This window comes from Schistocerca serialis, chromosome 6, assembly GCF_023864345.2.
Source record: "Schistocerca serialis cubense isolate TAMUIC-IGC-003099 chromosome 6, iqSchSeri2.2, whole genome shotgun sequence".
Classification (NCBI taxonomy): domain Eukaryota; kingdom Metazoa; phylum Arthropoda; class Insecta; order Orthoptera; family Acrididae; genus Schistocerca; species Schistocerca serialis.
The window spans coordinates 389505191-389529056 of record NC_064643.1 but is presented as its reverse complement, the minus strand read 5'-3'; the positions used below and the strand labels follow the sequence as shown (position 1 = coordinate 389529056).

Here is a 23866-nt window from a genome sequence, read left to right as displayed (position 1 = left end):
TGCTTCATTTATTGCATTTTTATATTTTCTCCTTTCATCAATTAAATTCAATCTCTCTTCTGTTACCCAAGGATTTCTACTAGCCCTTATCTGTTTACCTACTTGATACGATGCCTTCACTACTTTATTGATCAGAGCTACCCTTTCTTTTTCTACTGAATTTCTTTGCTCCATTAGTGTCAAACTTTCCCTAATGCGCTCTCTGAAATTCTCCACAACCTCTGGTTCTTTCACTGTATCCGTGTCCCATCTTCTTAAAATGCCACCTTTTTGCAGTGTCTTCAGTTTTAATCTACAGTTCATAACCAATAAATTGTGGTCAGAGTCCACATCTGCCCCTGGAAATTTACAACCTGGTTTCTAAATCTGTCTTACGATTATATAATCTATCTGAAATCTTCAAGTGTCTCCAGGCCTCTTCCACATATACGCCCTTCTTTCATGATTCTTAAACAAAGTTCAAGTTATGCTCTGTGCAAAATTCTACCAGCCAGCTTCCTCTTTCATTCCTTACCCCCATTCCATATTCACCTACTTCTTTCCCTTCTCTTCCTTTTCCTACTATTAAATTCCATTCCCCCATGACTATTAAATTTTCATCTCTCTTCACTATCTAAATAATTTATCTCATTATACATTTCTTCAATCTCTTCATCTTCTGCAGAGCTAGTTGGCATATAAACTTGTACTACCGTGGTAGGTGTGGGTTCGTGTCTATCTTGACTACAATAATGCGTTCGCTATGCTGTTCATAGTAGCTTAGTTGTGCTCCTAATTTTTTATTCATTATGAAACCTACTCCCGCCGATTTGATTTTGTATTTATAACCCTGTATTCACCTGACTAGAAGCCTTATTCCTCCTGCTTTTAAATAATAAAAAGAAATAAATGGTATTTTTAGTGATTCACCATCAGGAATTGAAATACATCTCACTACATTCATGGAACTGGAAGGGGCAGCATTGTCATACTGCAACACACCCATCGACAGTGTTGTAGTGCAATTAATATGCATATAATTTGCCGTACTTGATAATATCATGTTGAATGGTGTGTAACACACAGTATTACCAACGCATCCTTGGAATGCAAATATGCGCAAAGGATAATAAATTAGACTTAAGGTAATTTAAAATTCAGTTTTGTGTCTTCTGAGTATTATTAAACCATAGGTATTTTATGTTCCCAGAACCCTATCCATACAAGACTGACAAACAAGTGTCATAATTATAGCATTCCTAGTCCCATGTAGCAGGCTGACTGGTCCTTGACCACTAAACTTTATTTGGGACAAAAATGATATAAAAAAAACATAATAAGTAATAAAAGGAAACCACAACAAAGATCATATTTCAAAACAAATACTATAGCAGCTTAGGGAGGGAAGCTTGAAGGGGAGTGGGACGAGGGGCACGCAGGAAGGGGGCACGTGGCAAAGGATTACTTATGGAGGGGGTGGGGGGGGGGGGGCGACGGCGATGCAAGAGGGAACTACTCTTTTAATGAATAAATTACATTCAGTTTGCTTAGTAAAAGGCTTCTACGAATATTTTTGCACCCTTTTCTTAAAAGCAAAGTTTTCAGTACCCAATATCTTTCTGAAGTTTATAAATGAATGTGTACTTACGTCCATCATCTTCAAGTGATTCCAGTTTCACTTCTTCAAGCGGTATGATGTGCTGCTTATTATACTGTGAACAGAATAAATATTGAACAGTAGTTGGTCTTAGTCAATAAATGCGAATTCGAAAGTTTAAAATACCCTAAATTATTCAAGTACGTACATCACATTAACAAAGCAAGCAGGTGAATGTCTTCATGAAGGTTTTACAATCCACATACTATTAACTGCGATATTTTTATATGTATGCATCTAACCTAATCAACAGTGATCATCTATTAAACTAACACCACAAAACGCAATCATACTGGTACTGGAAATCATTTCCAACAGTGATCTAAAGAAACTTACATCTGTGAAACCTCTAGTGTCCACAAATACAACTCTTTCAAACAATGGAAAGCCCAGGATGGAATAACAACAACACAGAAAGGATAGTTTATTACTCACCACACAGAGGAAGCACGAGATGCATACAGGCACAATGAAAAAGTAAACTGGAAATATTCCAGTTTTTGGACAATGTCCTTCTAAACAAAACACACATCCACACACATTCACATAAGAACAACTTGCGCACACATGGCCACTGTCTCCAGGCACTAAAGCCCGAATAGAGGTCCTTACCTGGGCCTTAGCGCCCTGAGACAGTGGTCATGTGTACGAGCTGCTGCTGTTTGAATGCGTGTTATTTTTCAACTTCTGTAGAAGGACTTTGTCTGAAAGCTGAAGTATTTCTAGTACACCTTCTCAATGCGCCTATCTGTAACTCAACGCCTCTTCAATGTGGTGAGTAGCAATCTATCATTTCCATATTGTTGTTATTTCATATAATATCTTCACATATAAAACTCAACCTTACACATTTACCATTAAAAATTGAAGTAACTAGTGATCAAAGACTCCTAATATGCAGTATATGCTCACCACACAAAAATGTGAATGTGCACCATGTCTAGCGTACTATAAAAATTGTTAATGTAACAATGTGTAATGAAATTCATTACGACTGTAAAAGCAATGCCTTTTCATTAAAATAAGCAAATAGGTCTGCTTTAGTATTTTCTTGAGTAATTGGACAACATTTTCTTGAGGTATCATTGTATCGTGTAACTGGACAATGGTCCATTTGGCACAGGGGAAAAAATTCATTTATTCATTCATACACACATCCATACATTGTATTCCATAAATCCCAGCATGAAGGAGAACCTTCAGGGATGTGGTACAAGTCTAGTTATACACTAACAGGCAAAAGCAATCATTTCTCTATAGTATGCTAACAGCCAATTATAACAGCTAATCTGCCCATATTGATAATTGTGAGCATTACTTCTAAATTTCTTTATACACGTATATATTATAAAGAAAACGGCTACTCAGAAACAACGCCACCTCTTTTACTACTAACAAGGAGAGGTCCACATTTTGCAATCAACTTTTTGAAACTGTCTATATTGTGGTGTAGGTTAGAGACCCAGCAGCCATTCACCTTCGTGGGCCCTCACTTGCAAGTAATCAACGAAAAAAATTTTGTTGTTTTGTGTAATTGTTCTGTAGTCCGAACATCAACAGATATACATATAATCGTGTTATAGTGTAGTGGTTAGCATATGTGGTTGACATGCAGAAGGTTTTTTTAAAATTATTATCGATGTTTACTTTTATTCAGTTATTTGGTTTAAATGTAATTTTTAAACTTTCTAATCCTGTTTCACGTCAATTTTATCATCATATTGACTTTTTGATTTGCTCTTATTATTCCTTCTTTTTTCATTTGGAATCTCTTTGGATGTGATTTTTAATTATTTTTATTTATCTGTCACACTATTTAAATGTCTGCAAATGTCAATATATAAATTAAATTACGAAAGATGAAATAATCTATTTATATTGGCTGTGCAGCAAATGTGTCAAAAATGTATTTTTCATTACTTACAAGGTGTACATATTTTTGGATGGCAATTGTCATACAAATACTTAAAACACAAATTCCTTTTGCGCTATGGACAAAATAACACACAAAGATTTAAACAAAAGAAGGGACTATAAATAAATGAGCAAAAAGGATGGATAGAAATAATAATTGCAGTAATGGGGACAAAAATATAAGATGATGAAACAGAAGAAATTAAATTGAAATTGATACAGAAAAAATTAAAATCTCAAGCACAAAGACTCCAAATGGAAAAATGGAAGAAAAAAAAGAGTAAGTGTAAAAATTAATACAATGATTAAAATGGCGTGACAGAAGGTTATAATTTAAAAAAAAAAAAAAAGAGTTGAATTTAAACCAACTAATTGTCGTTTCAATGACTATTTAAAAATACAAAATTTTGAAGCAACTGATGAGGTTCAAACACACAAACTTCTGCATGTCAGTCTCATTCACTAACCACTATGCTGTAACACCTTTAAGTGCACAATAGTCAATTTTAGGGATCAAGAACACCATGCAAAATGACGAGACTTTTTCGTCAATTTATATTGGCCAAGAACATGAGCAGGCCAAGTATCGAACCTTATGTGATAACATAATTTAACGTTTTCCCCATTCCGAATGCATTCTTATACCTTTCACATAATTCCATAATCTGATCCTTTTTTTCTGTTGTTAAGAAACAACTCCAGCCATGCAAGAGGAATACCATGATGTGCATGTCTATCTATCGTTTTAAGGATCAGAGCACAGATCCCTGGAGCTATCTACTGATCAGTCTCATTAACATATTTTACAATTTTTGGAGACCAAACACAAACTCCTTAAAACAGTATTGGGTAAGTGTGTATTACATGGAACTCTGTCAAATCACAATGATCATTTAGCAGAAGAAAACAATAGAACACTTTCATTTCATTTTTGTTACCTTCAGAAGAATGCGCTATAGTTGATGGTTGCAAATAAAGTAAGTTCCTGCAGAATATCACCCCATATATACAATTGGACTGACTCCTTCTTGGAAAATACATATCACTTCTTTATTATCGATTGGGGGGGGGGGGGGGGGGGCATTGTCAGGAGTGACAGTAGTGTTACATCTACTACACTAAGGTAATTATTAACTAATTTCTTGTACTACTGCACACTAATCAATAACTACGACCAGTGTGAAGCAACAAGAAAGGGGCACAGTAGAGTGAGATGACCCTGGTTACATTATCCGAAAATGAGCCAATGTCATATACTTGAGGGGGGATATGGGCAGATTGATGAAAGGTGGACATAAGAAATTGGAAGGGGTACGAAATGGTATGCAGCAAGGATAGTGGGTACTCAAAGGAAGAAGTGAAGGTTTATTAGAATGTGTTGTGAAGTATATTAGGTGGCACATAGTTAGGGGATTATCTGGTAATGAGCAGAGGGTGGGAGAGCAAAAACAGCAAAAATGACAAGGAGATGGCTAATACTGAAGCAAAGGAGTGGAGGTCTGGGGCCGAGGGGAGGGGGAGTGGGACCATAGGATAATGTTTATGAAACAAAATATGACAGTACAGTTTCTGATAAAATTTTACAAAGGACCATCCACTTTCTAACCTCTAACTGTACATTGTTAACATATTTCAACAGTCGTCATGGGAAGTTAAGATGACAGAACAGGTGATTTGTACAGCCAATGACATAACAATGTTTTCATTTTGACTGATGGAGAAATATTAGATATCTAACAAAACAACAACCTTAACATACTTGTTACTAGAGTACAATAGAACTGAACTTTCGGAGAAAAACACTGTTTGTAGGAGCAAATACACACAAACAAATTATGGGTAATTTAATGTGGGGTTTTCATTAAATGCTTTTGCTTTATCTTGGTGTTTCTGTTACTGACATATGAACAACAGGATTCTCAATGCAAGTAACCAAAAAATAATGGAAAAAAACTATCACCTTCCAAGCTAATATACCATTTTACAATCTATAAAATGCACTTTTTTCGTCAAAAAATTGCCTCGAAATTAATGTAAACATGTCCATTGTTTGATTTAAAATCCTCACCAGTCTTACAAATGGCCACATACTCGAAGCTAAGGGAAACCTATCTGGCAACTTTACAGAACCTGCAAGGTTCGCAGGAGAGCTTCTGTAAAGTTTGGAAGGTAAGAGGCGAGGTACTGGCAGAAGTAAAGCTGTGAGGACGGAGCGTGAGTCGCACTTGGGTAGCTCAGTTGGTAGAGCACTTGCCCGCGAAAGGCAAAGGTCCCGAGTTCGAGTCTCGGTCCAGCGCACAGTTTTAATCTGCCAGGAAGTTTCAAGTTAACAGTTATTCATTGGCTATTACATAATATCCTGCCACTGGTTGCCTCAAAACTGACATGGAGAGATGTGCAAACATCTGCTTTTAGCCTCTCTTACCTTTTTCTTGTTAATGACGATGTTGCCATAAACAAGTATGTCATTAAACAGGAAAAACTGTCGAGCTTTCGGTTTTTTGCGACACATCTTTGTAAGGACTCCTTCTCCTACTAGGACTCTCCCTGGTACTGCCAGTGGCTGGAACAGAGCAGATGTCATACTTTACAGAACGAAATTTAAAATTAACAGTGTATTACAACTGATCACAGATACTATGCCAGTACCATTAACACACACATATGGCAAAAACCATGTGACTAAATGTTCTTAGACGTTCAACCTGTCAAAGTCCACTTGCAATAGTATAAAACAAATTTGTCCAGCTGAAAATTCAAGTAATATTTTTAATTTTACCAAATGAGCTTAATGGAAAATAAACATTCTAATTCTGTTGAGAGCGGCAATAAGATCATATTAGACACCTCCACAAATACATTACAGATCACTGTATTACTGAGATATCAAGAAATGATGCCATATATAACTTAACTGTGTGTCAATCACAAAACAGAAATTTGTGAAGGTGCTAGGATTATACAATACACTACAGATACCCACAAAATATGATGTTGGCCTGATTTCTTTACATCTGCCAACTGAGTGCAAATTTTTTGTGGCTATCAGTTACTGAGGTAGCCCACATACTGTACTGAAAATCTACAGATGCATCATCCTGGTTGAATTTTAAGTCAACACCGACCTCTTCCATCTATGACAAGTGTCATTCCATAGCATATTGAGGAAATTAGCTCTGTTACAGTGTTTCCTACATAAAAAAGGCCCAAAAATATTTGTGTGTTAAGCAGAAAAAAAAAAAGAAAAAGAGAGTTTAGGTGAGCTAAGTTCACATGTACGCCTGTCCTAAAATGAGGATGCTGTTTTGCCAGCAAACGTTGCAGTATCTTGGATTTGTGGACAGTAAGTTTTCATTTATGTTGTATTTTCTCTACACATCCTTTGATCCTTGAAACAACAAACATATCACTGCATCATACAGAACTATTCATGTTACATCAGTCGCATAATCTATACATATCACGACAAAAGCTAAAACTTTTGACCAAACAGTCGACATGTGCCCATCTAAGGTCGCTGCAACCATCTCCACTAGGACAAGCAAACCTATGGATGAACTGCAAACTACCTATGCAAGTTGAAGCCCTCCAAATATGGCACTCCCCTATGTGTCACAACAATGATGCTCTCCCAGAAAAAAAAAAATATTTGCTCACCAGTTAGAAAATCTGCAGGATCACAGAAAATTTGGAGTTTCAGCCCAGCTGTATCGATCATCCTGTGACAAGAAAAATGTCGCTGGCAATCTGTAGTGACAGCAACTCATCATTTCAAAATGAACAACTGTTGATTTTCACAACAGAGCACTTCTCCAAGTTACAATTCCTCATTGATATAAACACTGACAACCGAGTTTACCCTTCTTGTCTTTCACAGTTAATACCAATAGAATTTACATGTACGTTGCAACTGGATTTTTCGTCAAGACTTATGACCACATCATCTTGCCTCTCAAATTCAATCTTCAACATGAACTTATTTGGAGATCTATTATCGCCAACTAGCAATTCCCTATGGGTGCGGCACACCTGTATCATTCCATTGCTTCCTCCCAGATATTCACTATCAATGGTTACTTGACTCGACAACACATTTATCTAGTCATTAATACCTATGTAATGCCAACCTTGCTGGCAACAAAATGACTGATGGTGGTTCACTACTTCCCTGAGGTTACAAATCTGTTGCCTAGACCAGCACTGACAAGACACTCAATGGCAAACCATCCCATAACTACACGAGGACCACCAGTCCATGCATAGCCTCATCAGCTGCTTGCAGACAAGCTCATGACTGCAAAGCAAAAGTTCTCTTTCATGCTAGCACAAGACATCTGTCATCCTTCAGATAGCAAGGGCTTTGCTACTCTACAATGTCACTTAGAAGAGCAGCAAGGGGAACTCTTGTGCAGACTTTGGCTATCTTATCACCAGAAGAATACTCGAGCGTCACTCTGGGCCACATACTGAGCTGAGGATTTTTCTATGAAATTCATGGAAACACACTTTCCTTCATGATCAACAATATCCAAGTTTTTTTATCATACAACCATTGCACCAAGAAAGTATACCCAAAATCAATGTTTGCACTCCACTCAGACTTTACAAATTTCTTCAAATGCCATTCAGACCATGTAATGCCTCTCTCACTTTCCAGCAATAGGGTTAGGTTAGTGTTTTTTAACGTCCCGTCGACAACGAGGTCATTAGAGACGGAGCGCAAGCTCGGGTTAGGGAAGGATGGGGAAGGAAATCGGCCGTGCCCTTTCAAAGGAACCATCCCGGCATTTGCCTGAAACAATTTAGAGGAATCACGGAAAACCTAAATCAGGATGGTTGGAGACGGGATTGAACTGTCGTCCTCCCGAATGCGAGTCCAGTGTGCTAACCACTGTGCCACCTCGCTCGGTTTCCAGCAATACATGGATGAAATAACTAGAGACTTAAAGAATTCTGTTATGTCAATATCGATGAGCGATTCATAATGCAGTCTAGTAGCAGTGCATCTAGCCTACCAACAGCAGACGTTCACAAGACTGTGAGAACACAGCTTAGTGATTAGCATGCCAAAATCAGTGGAAGTAAAATTCCTAGTATATTTTATCAATTTACAATGAATCCTGCCACCTCAAGACAGTGTGGAAGTTATTTATTAGTTTCCACAATCCACAGTTACACATAAATTAGGGTCATTACATAAAGAGTGGTTTAGAGATTCCTGCAGGTCCATCATGTATTTCGCTGAAGTTTTGTGTGAACTTTCACACATATTTCCAATGAATATTGATAAAGTTTCATGATCACCAATTCAGAGACATTCATTTGTTTCCCATAATGCAGCTTTCAACAGTGCACCACTGAGTTTTCAGCAACTTTTGAGACATATCACCTTGTTGTTGTTGTCTTCAGTCCTGAGACAGGTTTGATGCAGCTCTCCATGCTACTATCTCCTGTGCAAGCTTCTTCATCTCCCAGTACCTACTGCAACCTAAATCCTTCTGTATCTGTTTAGTGTATTCATCTCTTGGTCTCCCTCTACAATTTTCACCCTCCACACTGCCCTCCAATGCTAAATTTGTGATCCCCTCATGCCTCAGAACATGTCCTACCAACCGGTCCCTTCTTCTTGTCAAGTTGTGCCACAAACTCCTCTTCTCCCCAATTTTATTCAATACCTCCTCATTAGTTATATGATCTACCCATCTAATCTTCAGCATTCTTCTGTAGCATCACATTTCCAATGCTTCTATTCTCTTCTTGTCCAAACTATTTATCGTCCATGTTCCACTTCCATACATGGCTACACTCCACACAAATACTTTCAGAAACGACTTCCTTACACTTAAATCTATACTCAATGTTAACAAATTTCTCTTCTTCAGAAACACTTTCCTTGCCATTGCCAGTCTACATTTTATATCTCTCTACTTCGACCATCATCAGTTATTTTGCTCCCCAAATAGCAAAACTTCTTTACTATTTTAAGCGTCTCATTTCCTAATCTAATTCCCTCAGCATCACCCGACTTAATTCGACTACATTCCATTATCCTCGTTTTGCTTTTGTTGATGTTCATCTTATATCCTCCTTTCAAGACACTTTCCATTCCGTTCAACTGCTCTTCCAAGTCCTTTGCTGTCCCTGTCAGAATTACAATGTCATTGGCGAACCTCAACATTTTTATTTCTTCTCCATGGATTTTAATACCTACTCCAAATTTTTCTTTTGTTTCCTTTACTGCTTGTTCAACATACAGATTGAATAACATTGGGGACAGGCTACAACCCCGTCTCACTCCCTTCCCAACCACTACTACCCTTTCATGCCCCTCGACTCTTATAACTGCCATCTGGTTTCTGTACAAATTGTAAATAGCCTTTTGCTCCCTGTATTTTACTCCTGCCATCTTTAGAATTTGAAAGAGAGTAATCCAGTCAACATTGTCAAAAGTTATCTCTAAGTCTACAAATGCTAGAAATGTAGGTTTGCCTTTACTTGATCTACCTTCTAAGATAAGTCGTACGGTCAGTATTGTCTCACGTGTTCCAACATTTATGCGGAATCCAAACTGATCTTCCCCGAGGTCGGCTTCTACCAGTTTTTCCATTCGTCTGTAAACAATTCGCATTAGTATTTTGCAGCTGTGATTTATTACACTGATAGTTCAGTAATTTTCACATCTGTCAATACCTGCTTTCTTTGGGATTGGAATTATTATATTCTTCTTGAAGTCTGAAGGTATTTCGCCTGCCTCATACATCTTGCTCACCGGATGGTAGAGTTTTGTCAGGACTGACTCTCCCAAGACTGTCAGTAGTTCTAATGGAATGTTGTCTACTCCCGGGGCCTTGTTTCAACTCAGGTCTTTCAGTGCTCTGTCAAACTCTACACGGAGTATCATCTCTCCCATTTCATCTTCATTGATGTCCTCTTTCATTTGCATAATACTGTCCTCAATTACATCACCCTTGTACAGACCCTCTTTATACTCCTTCCATCTTTCTGCTTTCCCTTCTTTGCTTAGAACTGGGTTTCCATCTGAGCTCTTGATATTCATACAAGTGGCTCTCTCTTCTCCAAACGTCTCTTTAATTTTCCTGTAGGCAGTGTCTATCCTACCCCTACTGAGATAAGCCTCTACATCCTTACATTTGTCCTCTAGCCATCCCTGATTAGCCATTTTGCACTTCCTGTCGATCTCATTTTTGAGACGTTTGTATTCCTTTTTGCCTGCTTCATTTGCTGCACTTTTATATTTTCGCGTTTCATCAATTAAATTCAATATTTCTTCTGTTACCCAAGGATTTCCACTAGCCCTTGTCTTTTTACCTACTTGATCCTCTGCCGCCTTCACTACTTCATCCCTCAGAGCTACCCATTCTTCTTCTACTGTATTTATTTCCCCCATTCCTGTCAATTGTTCCCTTATGCTCTCCCTGAAACTCTGTACAACCTCTGGTTTAGTTAGTTTATCCAGGTCCCATCTCATTAAATTCCCACCTTTTTGCAGTTTCTTCAGTTTTAATCTACAGTTCATAACCAATAGATTGTGGTCAGAGTCCACATCTGCTCCTGGAAATGTCTTACAATTTAAAACCTGGTTCCTAAATCTCTGTCTTACCATTATATAATCTATCTGATACCTTCTAGTATCTCCAGGATTCTTCCATGTATACAACCTTCTTTTATGATTCTTGAACCAAGTGTTAGCTATGATTAAGTTATGCTCTGTGCAAAATTCTACCAGACGGCTTCCTCTTTCATTTCTCTCCCCCAATCCATATTCACCCACTATGTTTCCTTCTCTCCCTTTTCCTACTCTCGAATTCCAGTTACCCATGACTATTAAATTTTCATCTCCCTTCACTACCTGAATAATTTCTTTTATCTGATCATACGTTTCTTCAATTTCTTCGTCATCTGCAGAGCCAGTTGGCATATAAACTTGTACTACTGTAGTAGGAGTGGGCTTCGTGTCTATCTTGGCCACAATAATGCGTTCACTATGCTGTTTGTAGTAGTTTACTCGCACTCCTATTTTTTTTATTCATTATTAAACCTACTCCTGCATTACCCCTATTTGATTTTGTATTTATAACGCTATATTCACCTGACCAAAAGTCTTGTTCCTCCTGCCACCAAACTTCACTAATTCCCACTATATCTAACTTTAACCTATACATTTCCCTTTTTAAATTTTCTAACCTACCTGCCCGATTAAGGGACCTGACATTCCACGTTCCGATCCGTTTCTCCCAATAACGACATCCCCCTGAGTAATCCCTGCCCAGAGATCCAAATGGGGGACTATTTTACCTCCGGAAAATTTTACCCAAGAGGACGCCATCATCATTTAACCATACAGTAAAGCTGCATGCTGTCGGGATAAATTACAGCTGTAGTTTCCCCTTGCTTTCAGCCATTCACAGTACCAGCACAGCAAGGCCATTTTGGTTACTGTTACAAGTTCAGATCAGTCAATCATCCAGACTGTTGCCCCTGCAACTACTGAAAAGGCTGCTGCCCTCTTCAGGAACCACATGTTTGTCTGGCCTCTCAACAGATACCCCTCCGTTGTGGTTGCACCTACGGTACGGCCATCTGTATCGCTGAGGCACGCAAGCCTCCCCACCAATGGCAAGGTCCATGGTTCATGGGGGTAGGCATATCACCTTAGGAAATATTTTCTTGAAAGAATTAAAACTAGGCCATCTTTTAAAATGTTTTGTGTGCTCTAAAGTGAAATAAAAAATATATATTTCAGGTAAAAAAGTGAAGTTTAGCTTTTTACGTCTCAAAAGGTAAGTGTGTGGTAACCCGAAGCTTTGTACGTGATAACTTACAAGTGTAAGGTCTCCAAATATAAAATTTCATTCCCCCACTGCTTTCCAATAGTTGACCAATTGAGGGCAAAGCTGATGATATTTGTAAAGCACCAAAAATCGGTATTTTCAGCACATTTTTACAAAAAAGTATATCCTGCAAACTCTTTTACATAGTTTTCATTAGAAAGGCCTTGATCTAAACTACCTAAAAAACTGATTTAGTTTTGCAATGTGAGCATATACAGTCCCAAAAACTAATGCAAGGCACAGAAGCAGTGAAAATACATGCTTATTCCACTAGTACTCAAATGAAATCTGACATTTCTTATTGTTTTATAACTGTTTAATATCCTCTGGGGAACGTAACATTAAAAATCCTGGTCAACAGGAACTGGGGTCTTCTGCCACAACTCATATGACATATTTCAGGCAGTTTTTCTACTGTAGTAACTACAGAATCAAATTAATTGTTGTTGTCATGGTCGCCAGCCAAAGGCTGGTTTGATTCAGCTCTCCATGCTACCTATCCTGTGCAAGCCTCTTCATCAAGGTTTTTATTTCTTCTCCCTGAATTTTAATTTCTACTCCAATTTTTCCTTTTATTTACTTTACTCCTTGCTTGATATACGGATTGAATAACATCGCAGATAGGCTACAACCCTGTCTCACTCCCTTCCCAACCACTGCTTCCCTTTCGTGCCCTTCGACTCTTATAACTGCCATCTGGATTACGTACAAACTGTAAATAGCCTTTTGCTACCAGTATTTAATCCCCACCACCTTCAGAATTTGAGAGAGAGTATTCCAGTCAACATTGTCAAAAGTTTCTCTAATTCTACAAATGCTAGAAAAGTAGGTTTGCCTTTCCTTAATCTATCTTACTAGTAGTAGGGTCAGTATTGCTTCATGTGTTTCTAAATTTCTACAGAATCCAAACTTATCTTCCCCCATGTCAGCTTCCACCAGTTTTTCCTTCATCTATAAATAATCTGTGTTAGTATTTTGCAACGGTGACTTATTAAACTGATAGTTTGATAATTTTCACAACTGTCACCACCTGCTTTCTTTGGAATTTGAATTATTAAATTATTCTTGAAGTTTTGAGGGTATTTCAGCTACCTCATACATCTTGCTCACCAGATGGTAGAGTTTTGTCAGGACTGGCTCTCCCAAGGCTGTCAGTAGTTCTAATGGAATGTTGTCTACTCATGGGGCCTTGTTTCAACTTAGGTCTTTCAGTGCTCTGTCAAATTCTTTACACAGTATCATATCTCCCATCTCATCTTCATCTATATCCTCTTCCATTTCAATAATATTGCCCTCAAGTGTAATGCCCTTGTATAGACCCTCTATATACTACTTTCACCTTTCAGCTAACTCTTCTTTGCTTAGGACTGGTTTGCCATCTGAGCTCTTGATATTCGTACAGGTGGTTCTCTTTTCTCCAAAAGTCTCTCTAATTTTCCTGTAGGTGGCATCTATCTGACCCCTAGTGATAAATGCTTCTACATCCTTACATTTGTCCTCTAGCCATTCCTGGTTAGCCATTTTCACTTTCTGTCGATTTTATTTTTGAGACGTTTGTATTCCTTTTTCCCAGTGCCTGCTTAATACATTTTTATATTTTCTCCTTTCATCTATTAAATTCAATATCTCTTGTGTTACCCAAGGATTTCTACTAGCCCTCGTCTTTTTACATAATTGATCCTATGCTGCCTTCACTATTTCATCTCTCAAAGTTACCCATTCTTCTTCTACTGTACCCCTTTCCCCTGTTCTTGTCAATCGTATCCTAATGCTCCCTCTGAAGCTCTCTACAACCTCTTGTTCTTCAGTTTTTCCAGGTCCCATCTCCTTAAATTCCTACCTTTCTGCAGTTTCTTCAGTTTTAATCTACAGTTCATCACCAATAAATTATAGTCAGAGTCTACATCTGCCCCTGGAAATATCTTACAATTTAAAACCTGGTTCCTCAATCTCTGTCTTGCCATTATATAATCAATCTGAAACCTTCCGGTGTCTCCAGGTCTCTTCCAAATATACAACCTCCTTTCATGATTCATGATATTACCAATTTTTTTAAATCATGAACTCAATTTTGACCCAACATGTATGCAAACTCTGTGAGTGCTGATGGTAGGGAAGGCATAGCATTCAATCCTCATGTCCACTAAATAATGTTACACATTTTTACTTGTGAGAATGGTGGAATTTTCATTTTGAAAGATGCAATCATTCACTGGGATACTGTCATCTAGATGGTTTCACAGGAAATATGAATTACCTCCCTACTCAGTGTGACCATAAGCTTTAGAGAACATGTTAATATCAGTGTTCAGATTACTTTGTCTAATGCCTTTACCATGACTGAAATAACAACTTGCACATGCCATAATCAATGTCTGATATGGTCTGTTTCTTTTTTTAATTAAATCATGAGGTTAAGGAGGTGGATGTGTGAAGATAAGTGATCAGTTTGTAATGTCGAAAGTAACAACAAATTCGCTCTGAATCTTACATGCATATGCGCTGCCAACCTCTGCACATGGGCAGCCCATTGTAAACTTTAGCCTAAAATACCAATGGGCAGGTTTCATGTGATTGAGGAAAATATTACATTTGTAATCTGGGGCATGCCTGGCAAAATGATAAGTTAAAGAAAAATACCTGTACTTTCAGGACATAATTAGGTAGATTACTGTCATGCACAGATTAGGAAATGAGGCACTTAAAGTAATAAAGGAGTTTTGCTATTTGGGGAGCAAAATAACTGATGATGGTCGAAGTAGAGAGGATATAAAATGTAGACTGGCAATGGCAAGGAAAGCGTTTCTGAAGAAGAGAAATTTGTTAACATCCAGTATTGATTTAAGTGTCAGGAAGTCATTTCTGAAAGTATTCGTATGGAGTGTAGCCATGTATGGAAGTGAAACATGGACGATAAATAGTTTGGACAAGAAGAGAATAGAAGCTTTCGAAATGTGGTGCTACAGAAGAATGCTGAAGATTAGATGGGTAGATCACATAACTAATGAGGAAGTATTGAATAGGATTGGGGAGAAGAGAAGTTTGTGGCACAACTTGACCAGAAGAAGGGATCGGTTGGTAGGACATGTTCTGAGGCATCAAGGGATCACCAATTTAGTATTGGAGGGCAGCGTGGAGGGTAAAAATCATAGAGGGAGACCAAGAGATGAATACACTAAGCAGATTCAGAAGGATGTAGGTTGCAGTAGGTACTGGGAGATGAAAAAGCTTGCACAGGATAGAGTAGCATGGAGAGCTGCATCAAACCAGTCTCAGGACTGAAGACCACAACAACACAACTGTCATGCTGGACTATAGCACCAGATGTGTGATGAAATGAGGATACAACAGTGCTACCTAAAACATCTTTGACATTCAATGGTTTCTTAAGGCACCACATACCCCTACATCTGTTGTTCATTCAAAACTGTTGTTAAACTGTCAACTTGAACACCAACACAATATCGGGTTGTTAATTCCTGATCTTACAAATCAAACTTTAAAACAATGATTGACTTACAATATCATGGTGGACAGAACTTTTGGAAATGTTATGATGTTGGCATGTAACTGTTGGGGATATGTGAACAAACAAGATATGATGTGCAGAGTGCATTAGACTCTATGGAATATACATGTTCCGTGTTTGATGACGGCGCAACGTAATATAATTTGGTAGTCAATTGTATTAAAATGTGTTGTGCAAATAAAGCATAAGTTTATTTTGTCCCTTAAATAGTTGTTACCTATCATTTAGCTGTGTTAATCTGCATAAACTACAACAGGTCATGGGCCCAGGTACTGGATTGCGCAAAAGGTGTGCGGAAGTTCGTATAAACTCGGATTGTGTATGCTATACGAAGAAGAAAATAACTGTAAAATGAGTACACCACAGATACCGCAAACAGAGCGGCTTGTAGGGAGTAAAAATTACGCGACCTGGATATTTGCTGTTGAGGCGTATTTGCACTTAATGACTTATGGGACATCACAAACGGTAAACTGGCACCTATAGAATCAAGTTTTGCTACTAAGGATCGGAAAGCGAAATCAAAACTAAACATTTTGATTGATCCAGTGAATTATGTTCACACAGAAAAGACTACCTCAGCAAAGGAGGTACGGGGCAAACTGAAAAACACATTTGAAGATGGTGGTTTAACCAGAAAAGTAGGATTACTGCGTGACCTGATAACCACAAGATTGAGTAAGTGAAAAGCATGGATGAATATGTGAATAAAATAATTTCAATCTCCAATTGTCTGAGGAATATTCGTTTTGAAATTGTGTTTGAATGGATTGGAACTTTATTGTTAGCTCGACTACCAGAGAAATATTTGCCAATGATTATGGGTTTGGATATTTAAATGGAACTGCTGATTATAAGTGAAAATATTCTAAAACTGGAAAATTTGGAAGTATACAGTGATGCAGACTGGGGAAATTAGTTGGAAAGCAGACATTCCAACACAAAGTTATTTTAGACTAATGGGAGGATTGATACCATGGTCTTGTAAGAGACAAAGAATTGTTCCTTTGAGTACAGTAGAAGCTGAATATATGGCCTTGTCCTCCACTATCCAAGAAGCTCTTTGGATCCATACACTGATGAATGAAATAGAATCTCCTCCAACATTAAAGCTAACTGTGGTATTTTGGGAAATACGGAAGTATCCGATCCCACCCGTCTCTCTTGACCTGTGACATCACAAATATGGCGGAAACGACTATAAACCACGATTCCAATATGGCACATATAAAGTCGTTACATACACATTATAAAGACGAAAATACATAAAAAAAAAACCCACACACCCACACGTTTCACAAAAAGCCTAATGACACTAATGGGACAAGCGCTGGAAATTGGGGTTTCTTTGGTGGTGACAAACTAAATATAAACAAATTTAGACACCCACCCCCATACAAAACCACGCAAAACGACGAAAAAAAACCGACAACACGAAACTCCCCAAATTCCACTAAATACAATATCATCTGGAATCGGACACTTCCCCTGAGCTATATAGCACAACAGCAGCTCCCGAGCCCATAAATTGGGACCGAACACTTCCCTTGACCTACACAGCTCAAAAACATCTCACGATACCAATACCAACAGCCAGAACCACACATTGTGATAAAACACTTCCCTCGACCCCAACACACAACACATACACTAAAAACAAAAAAATAAAAACTTACCACAAAAAAGTTCCAACGCCACAAACTAGGTTGGCCACCACAATCACACACAGGCACACACCCAGACTCCCCCCCCCCCCCCCCACCCCACACAACCGCACAACCACAAACCAACGAAAAAATACTCAACCAAAAGAACGACCCGACCCACCCACACATCACCCCCCCCCCAACCAACTCAACCTCACCCCCTCACCCAAAAATAAAAAAAAAAACCATAAACAAAAATCAAATGCAACATAAAAAATTCTCAATCACACATTACAACTCAACAAAAACTTCACCAAAATAGATCCTCCACAACTAAAATACAAACCAACACCCCGCCCCCCCCCCCTCTCTCTCACTCTCACACACACACACACACACACACACACACACACACACACACACACAGTCTAACTCAAAATAAACCACCCACCCCATCCTGAGCCGCAGCCACCCACCCACCCTAACCAACCACTTTCGGTCTATACATTTTACTAACAGCCATTAAAAAAAAAAAAAAAAACCAGAAAACACAATAGCCCTCAGGGACACTCTTCCGCCATCAGTACTCATCTAAATGAGACTGAAGGTTGGAAAAGCGCCTCTCCCCCTCCCAAAAACTGACTTAACAGCCCCCCACATCCCCTCTATTGTATTTGTGCAAGCCCCTGTCTCATAACTTTTTAAACTCTAAGTTATGGTTAATGACTACATGATTGAATCCTCTCTCACCCAACCCCCTATATGAAGAAAATGCATCTGAAACTACTGTGGACCCCGGTTCTATGTACTCCTCAAGTAACCCCACTAATTCCGCCTTAGATCTCCCTTCCACAACCCTAAAAACACATTCAGAACACTACTCCTCCTCCTCCTCCCCCCCCCCCTTCGGCCCCAGAACAACATCCCCCCCACACCCAGACACCAACCACAGACTTACCCCTCCCATACTTCCTTTTCCCAAACTGCAGCTCGTCCACTTCCACAACCACCCCATGCCGGCCCAACTTACGCCTGTACTTAATAAACTCAGAACACACTTCACAGCAAAAAGAAAACCAATCAAGCACACTCCTCTCACTCACACCAGTCTCAAGCGCACAAAAACTGTGTGAGGACCTATAACAAAAATAATAAGTAATCAGTAAAATCTCGCGCATGCCCAACCTACACTTCTCAAAACAGGAACCACACCGCATGGAACGTCAAATGTCATCCTTTCGACAGCGCCACATATAACAGTCCCTGGACCAAGATGCCAGAACTTCAGTCAGCTTCATTTCTTGCCCACAAATGGAGCACTTCACGATCCCGGCAAGTAACCCAAACAGCTGTAAAAACTTTATCAGCTCCAAAACGGTATTTCCCATTATATCATGCAGATGCGCACTATTTAATTTTATCCTTCATATCTATTCCTGAACAAAAACAACAACCAATTAATTTACTCAAATTATGACACGATCTTCACACAAAACCACTAAATTGTTAACTCACTGAAATGAATTCCACTACAAACACAGCCAACACTTGAACAATTCTGTATAATGAGCAAGACTAAACTGAGCCCATTACACCACACAAACGAAAGCCTTTAACATACCACCAGAGAGCACAACAAACCACAACACGACAACATCTACAAACACGTCACACTCACAAACCAAACTCCACGCCGTCATGACGTTACACACCACAACACCCTTACATCACGGACCAAAGCCGATGGGTGGGATAGGACGCTTCTGTCGACCCAGCATCACTTTATAAGACATCATGTGGAACAGTGGAATATAATCCTCAGTTATCTATGCACAGAAGAAATGTTATCTGATCTCCTAACTAAGCCTCTCAGTAAGGACAAATTTCAGAAGCTGGTGAAACATTATGGTTTAACCTGGAATGTATAGTGTTGAGTATCTGAAAAGTATTATTTCAGGGGTGAGCATTGGGGATATGTGAACAAACATTTTTCAGCTTGTATAGTGGTGCACAAGATATGATGTGCAGAGTGCATTACACTCTATGGAATATAAATGTTCCGTGTTTGTTGAAGGGGCAACGTAATATAATTTGGTAGTCAAATGTATTAATATTCATTGAGCGAATAAAGCATAAGCTTATTTTGTCCCTTAAATAGTTGTTACCTATCATTTAGCTGCATTAATCTGCATAAACTACAACAGTAACTGAAGTGACAGCTACATTTCTGCCTACAGTTCATAGTGTTAAACAAATGGTGGTTGCAATGACATCATCTCTGGTAGTTACTGCTGCTACAAGCTTTTAGAAAAAGTGCACAATGCTAAAAGCTACAACTGCAAAGCAGATAACAACAAAGTCACAGACTTAATTCAAGATATGCTTGTGCACTTATTGAAGTACAAATCACATGGAAGCAATTTTCACAGTACTAGATACTGGAATGTTGCTTCTCTGGTTTGGCTGTTTTAATGTGTCAACTACAATTGTGTGGCGTGATGAAGGGCAACTGGTAGTTAACAGTTTCAAAAGCCAATAAACGGATGGCTCAGACCAAAATAATATGGTGAATAATGCTACAAAAACATATTTAGCACCTTAACACAAAATTGTTCAAGACAGAAATTGTTCTACTCTGGCATAAGTTTTTTTATTGAGCAAAGCGTGGCGTGTATCTATCATTCGGTCTGTATTACTCTTTCAATTTCTCTTGAGTTTTTCACCCTTGCTCATCAATGTGTAACCTAGTGACTACTTGTTACCCTGTACGGTATTCATACTCTTGTAAATATCTTACTCTCTTATCGGAGCTATCGCGTAAACGTCTTCAGTTTGCGTAGCTCTGTCATCAAAAATCTTTTGACAGAAGATTCTAGATTGCGACGCCTGTTTTTCCTTATTATCCAAATCAACACGCATCATATTTGGTGACATTAGCTGTATGAGTAAGAAATAATCTTACCTGTCCCGAACTGCCGAAGCAGCTCTCCACCATGGCAATGCGTCGCGCATTAGCTTCACTGTTAACTAGAAACATTACACATTATTACTGACAGTTTTAAACTGCTCACACCCATAACATTAGGAAAAAGACTTCAAATTACACTATCTCTTCTAAGTACTAAGACACGCACAAGTATCTTTTATTGACATAAAGAAAGCCTAATCGCAGCATGCGTATGAAAAACATCCATAAAAACTTGAAATTCCAAATTGTGTTATCACATTCTATAGCAGAAACAATCACAAGAATCCTTACCCAGCCTATCGACCATGTTTCGTTCCTACACCTCATACCAAAGATTCACAGAACTATGTACAACATTGACTCACTCCAATAAACATTTTCATTGAGAAAATAGTTAACTACTGATTATACATTAAAAAACCTTAAAATTATTTTCTCGCTATGGAAGCATATTTTCAAGTTACTAATATGATTCATTTAATTTCACATTTTGGACAAACCCGAGGGTTCGAGACTATAGATCACATGAGTAACAAGTGAAGGCGTAACCAACCCAGATACATTTCATGGGCATAGCCGGGAGTTGAGGAAGAAGTTTTTTTTATTAAACTTTGAACAACGGGGAAGTATAGTGTTAATAATGAAGTTCTGTGGACCGAAGCTGTCACTCTGCGGACTTATTATAAGCGTGTGGGGTATCATACAACTTGTAAGTTTCATTCCTGCTCTTTTTTCAATGAGGGCGATCAGCTGTTCTCTACGTAAAAACTTCTGCGTTAAATTTTTGCAGGTACTTATGGGTATATTTTATTATGTACGGAGTGTGGCATTGGCAGATGATCTTCCTGGTGTGGAAAAGGAATTTGAGAATCTTAGCGAGTTCTATGCTGCTGCTGATGCAGGGTACTTGCAGGTACAAATGGCCGTTCGTTACATTATTTCTAACTTCAGTTTTTCTTAGAATATTGTTTACTTTCTACACTGTGCAACCTTTCATTTGATGTATACAGCACGAGAGACTAGTTAAAATCTCTTCTAGAATAGTTTCATTCATGGGACACTTGTGACAATACCGAAAGTCAAGATAACATTCTCACTTTGAAAAAGTGTTCTGACTTGTGGATTCTGAGCTGTCGTTGATGGATTCTGAGCTGTCATTGATGTATCGTGATTGCAACGCAATCCTGTAAATGAAAATAGTAGCTCAAATGAATTCTGAAAATTGCAGTACATATTTTGCAAGAGATTTAATTCTGCTACATAATGGATAAATATATTTCACATGCATTCACGTATAAAGCATATTATTGTATAAGCAGCAAAGTAAAACAGCACTCTTGTATTAAGGTATAAACGATAAAATGTCGATGTATTTCTGCCCAAAGTCGGAATGTAGGTCACATGACTTAAAACTTTGCATTGAATATTATCATCTGGTAGCCACAAAAATTCCCATCACCATGAAAGAAAATTTGGGTAAGAGTTGCATAGCTCCAACCCCCTCCCCTTTTTTTCATATTTGTTATATAATTTGTAAAATACTCATCGCAGATTGGGGTACCGAGCGAGGTGGCGCAGTGGTTAGCACACTGGACTTGCATTCAGGAGGACGACGGTTCAATCCCGTGTCCGGCCATCCTGATTTAGGTTTCCCGTGATTTCCCTAAGTCACTCCAGGCAAATGCCGGGATGGTTCCTTTGAAAGGGCACGGCAGACTTCCTTACCCATCCTTCCCTAATCCGATGAGACCGATGACCTCGCTGTCTGGTCTCCTTCCCCAAAAAAATAACAAAAAACAAAAAGGATTGGGGTATCATATAATACCACATTCCCTGAACGTACTTACATAAACTCACAACCAAATTATCACCTTTCAACCAAATCTTAGAACTCAGGCTATGCTGTAGGTCAATCTGTTACCACAAAGATGTTTTGGAGCAGGGGGACAGGGCAAAATTTGTGTGCAGTAGATTTTGCGTATAATAAATGTGTAGTAGAGGTGATATCAGTTGCTTTAGAATAGTAGATTATCAGTCTTAGCAATGTGTATCTATGTCAAGTTGGAAGTAGTCAATGGAAGATAGCATGTGGTAACCATTGACCAAATGTTAATCAGTTATGTCATCGTGCATATTGTCATTTCTGTTATTGGTATAAAATAATCTCCACTAAATCACTGTGTCCACACCCTCTACCAAACAGTCTCCCCTTCGCTATCCTGTCACTCCCTCCCATTCCATGCCTTCATGTCATCATCATTGTGCCCCACGCAAACTCACTGGCTCAGGTGCCAAAGTGCTACATTACATCCCATATACCTGCTGCCCCCACCTCTCACATTCCCATCCTGCCCAAAAGCTGCCAAGCTCAGGGCCACTGGCTATCTCTCCCCAACCCGTCCTCCCATTTCCTGCCTTTGTCTTCCTTCACCCACCCTTTACAAAAAAAAACCTTACTAGAGTCCACTGACCATCCTACGACCTTGGAATTGCGTGCTCAGGTGGCACTGTTTGCGTGCGTACACTTCCTTATTTTCTGGAAGCTTGCTAGTTTTCATTTTATTCTTGTCTGTTTCTCGATTACTCGTTGCTTCTGCTGTTTTTGACCCTGCAAATGAAGTGTTTTCCATAAAAAATTTACACTAGCATTTGGTTAATGTTGTTGTTACGTTATTATTTCAAAAACCATCAAAATGAAAATGTCATTACACAATTGGCTATAGAAGTAAGCTATTTTTGCCACTACAACTTCCCATAATACTCTGTGACAGGCATTACTTACACATCCTTAAAGACGTGTGTGTTCAGCCCCTCATAAATTTTTACCTCAGACTGATCTGTAGTGTGGCACAACCTCTAAGAGATTAAAAGGTGACAGTGTTGCCAACAAATATGAGGTATTAAAATATTTACAAATCTTGTTACGGAACAATATTTTAAAAGTATTGGACATACTGAGCTGTTTATAACTTCCAGTCTGAGAATGTTGTGGATCATAGCAAACGAATGGATTTGTAGGTTCTGTATTTCTTTTTCAGCATATGGTCTAAAGCTTAAGTTGGACTCTCAACTCTATTGTTTCTCCTGAAATGCTAGTCGAGAAGCATAAAAGGAAAGCTACATTGGAGGTGAGAAGGCATAAAGAGAAGCAAGTGAAAAGTTGAAATTTAGAAGCAGTTATTTTGAACTGTCTGTATTTAACAGAAGGTGTAAAAGAGAAACAGATGCTAGTTAACACAGTTATAACCTATTTCTTCCTGTTATTGTACATTTATTCCAAAAATGAAAGAATAGGTTGATGGTCTTAACTACACAATGTTT

The 23866-nt window shown here is 38.6% G+C and overlaps 2 protein-coding genes across 3 annotated transcripts in view; one reads left to right on the top strand and one right to left on the bottom strand.

Annotated features, from left to right (window-relative positions):
• Window positions 1-20922, bottom strand: part of LOC126483752 (pleckstrin homology domain-containing family F member 2) — a 145610-nt gene extending 124688 nt beyond the window's left edge. Inside the window, exons 1-4 of one of the 2 annotated variants that reach the window (XM_050106896.1) lie at window positions 20837-20922; window positions 20540-20604; window positions 5976-6113; window positions 1628-1691 (exon numbers count right to left, since the gene is read on the bottom strand). In XM_050106896.1, the coding sequence (XP_049962853.1) occupies window positions 1628-1691; window positions 5976-6113; window positions 20540-20604; window positions 20837-20852 (283 nt within the window). In that variant the 5' untranslated portion in view covers window positions 20853-20922. Of the gene's footprint in view, window positions 1-1627; window positions 1692-5975; window positions 6114-20539; window positions 20605-20711; window positions 20757-20836 lie in introns of those variants that run through there. The other variant, XM_050106895.1, reaches the window with a different exon arrangement.
• A 140-nt stretch (window positions 20923-21062) lies between these two features.
• LOC126483754 (ribonuclease kappa-B) overlaps window positions 21063-23866 on the top strand; it is a 33053-nt gene continuing 30249 nt past the window's right edge. The window contains exons 1-2 of the mRNA XM_050106897.1: window positions 21063-21254; window positions 21336-21458. Of these exons, the coding sequence (XP_049962854.1) occupies window positions 21186-21254; window positions 21336-21458 (192 nt within the window). The 5' untranslated portion in view covers window positions 21063-21185. The remainder of the gene's footprint in view (window positions 21255-21335; window positions 21459-23866) is intronic.